Consider the following 2,500-nt stretch of genomic DNA (forward strand, 5'->3'; position numbering starts at 1 on the left):
GTTCGTCCATTATCGAGAAGCTTAAATTACCCAAGTTACGTATTAAGTCTGTAATTTATTCATGGTAGTAAAGTCTAGACCCAAGACCCTGAAATTCCTCCCTAATCTACTGGAAAATATACATGTATGCAGAAGATCGCCTCGTGCAGGAGCTTTAATAGTGAGCTGAGGTCGTAAAGGCGCAGGTCTGGGTATCAGGAGGCGGACATGGCTTAATTAGAACACATGATGGAATCCTTGATAGTAAAGGGACGCTGCTGCCCTACACGTATAGGTCCATAAAGGTGCAGTTGGGGAAAGTGACCCATGGAAAGTGTTGTCATAAATCAATTAACGGAGTAGTAAACGTCTCCAGAACTGAGTGTTAAGGGGTAGGCGTGGAAACACTGGCCGCCAATACACTGAGGACAAGGCATCTACTAGCAAATATTAGTAGGGTCACCTTTGATAATGTTGCGTTGTTTTCGAACTCTAGTCGGTGTTTCTTAAGACTAGAAATCTCTCGATCAACAGAACCAGAGCTACCCGATGGTGAAGTCCGAGCCTCCATTTCCAGCCCTCCCACGTGCTTCCCCGGTTAGTCAATAGTCCCACTTTGCTACCTAATCACGTATAAAATGTTCCAGCATTAGTTAGTGGTTCATGGTACTTCCCTTCTCTTTTCTTCTATTGTAATCCTTCTTTAAAAGTTGATGTTTCTTTTGAATTGTTCTTAACGATGGTAACCTTAGTAATAATGAATCCAGAAGTGTTAAAAACCTGTAATTCAGAACCCTTCTACCATTCTGACCATTTTTTCTTGCTGAAAGTGTGTTGATGATTGTCCAATTAGCACCTACACCTTGAAATCACGTTACAATAATCCTGCTAAGTGTCTGTCGAAATAGGAATTTATTTTAAAAGAAAGGTTTAAAACAGATTTCTCCTCCTTTGTCGCATCTTTTGTTTTCGTGCCAGCGTGAATGTTTTCCCACACTCCCACGAGAGTGTGTCACCTTCAGTGTGGAGGGAGGCCTGGTGAGAGTGGGGAGGGTGGGTCCAAGAGAGAGAAGTTCCATGCTCTCTCACAATAGCTGACCTCTCCGGGCCCACCACTTTTTGCTGATTTTTTTTTTTACCTGCCCGTGAACGAGGAGCCTCTCATTTTTTTGTATGTCCCGTGTTAGGGGTCTGCTTTGACCTGGCAGAGTAATAATTAAAACTGTATATCTATTAGGTTTGTGGGATTTTTCTTTGCATTTATGTTCACACGGGCATTAGATTGTGCGTCCTTTTTTTCTTGAATTATCAAATGACTTTAAATGTTATTAACATTATATTTTAGAACGGAAAATGACGAATAAAATAATTATAATACTGCCTTCCTTGAGGATATTATACGGTAATTAGTGACACATAATTCTAAGGCCGGAAGAGTCCACACTGAGGACACTATAGTCAATGGTCCATCCACTGCCGCCTCTTGAGGAACCACCACACGCATCCATTTTTTTCTCTCCAGTGTCCCAGAGGTCAAAGTTCTGAAAATCACAATAACAACAAGAAAAAAGGATCCAGGTAGGTCGGGAGGGGCTAGATGCCTTAGGTGATGAGAAAAGGGAAGAGGCAGAGGCGGCGAAGCAAGGTGGGAGGTAGAACACGTAAGAAAACAACCATTTTGACGGTGGACCAGCTGATAGCCGAGGCGAAGTCATCAAGCAAAAACTTGAAGAAACAGTTATCTGGCTGGAGCCTGAGCCGAGCACGCGTTACCTCGCCCAGCAAGGCCACTTTTTTTCTAATCTTTTCTTCTGGTCAACCCTAAATATATTATCATGCAAATGTTATGCGGCCACAGACACAGGCTGTCAACGATGTGACGTGTGGCGAGTAATGGCTGGCGGTGCCGATGCTAGTAGTCGTGTAGGTGGTTTGTGAAGGAGGCCTGTGAAAGGGGCGGTGGTTTGGGAGTCTCCAGGTTAATCAGGGATTGGGAGAAGGAGGGAAGGGTCCCGGAACCTTGGCCATATATGATCAGTGTAGCCGCCGGGTCAGGAAGAGGTCACAGGAGACACTGTTGGCAGACTTGCACCAGTGCTGGGAACATCAACTTCTTAAAGAGATATCTGAACATGATAGGGATGATATCCGGATGATACACACATTTTTTTCTATAGCAGTGAAGAAATATACGTTTAAGTAAGGAGACATGCAAATTATCCTAAGAAAATTTTGAACATCTGCAAAACAAAAACAATGTGAAAATATATAAGCAGGAAAGAAAGCTTTTTTATCCAAGCAGTGAAGACGGGGAAAAACAAAATAACATGTATGAAAGACACTTCTTTGAAATACATTTATTATTTTATTCCGAGGCGTTAAATGAAGTATTTATTTATTTATTTATATAATTTTCACATATTCATTTTATATTACTATTTCTTTTTCTTCTACCTCTGACTGAGATGAGCCAGGGGGGCCAGGCAGGAGTCGCCGCCCACCACGTCTTGGCAATTATCGC

The 2,500-nt window shown here is 42.4% G+C and overlaps 1 protein-coding gene across 8 annotated transcripts in view; it reads left to right on the top strand.

Annotated features, from left to right (window-relative positions):
• LOC123498391 (zinc finger protein rotund-like) overlaps nt 1-2,500 on the top strand; it is a 538,442-nt gene that overhangs the window by 417,544 nt on the left and 118,398 nt on the right. For 5 of the 8 annotated variants that reach the window (XM_045245490.1, XM_045245489.1, XM_045245493.1 and 2 more), the window contains one exon: nt 514-576. The exons of the other annotated variants lie outside the window; for them this stretch is intronic. In XM_045245490.1, the coding sequence (XP_045101425.1) occupies nt 514-576 (63 nt within the window). The remainder of the gene's footprint in view (nt 1-513; nt 577-2,500) is intronic. 8 annotated transcript variants of the gene reach the window in all.

This window comes from Portunus trituberculatus, chromosome 48 (genome assembly GCF_017591435.1).
Source record: "Portunus trituberculatus isolate SZX2019 chromosome 48, ASM1759143v1, whole genome shotgun sequence".
In the NCBI taxonomy this organism is placed as follows: domain Eukaryota; kingdom Metazoa; phylum Arthropoda; class Malacostraca; order Decapoda; family Portunidae; genus Portunus; species Portunus trituberculatus.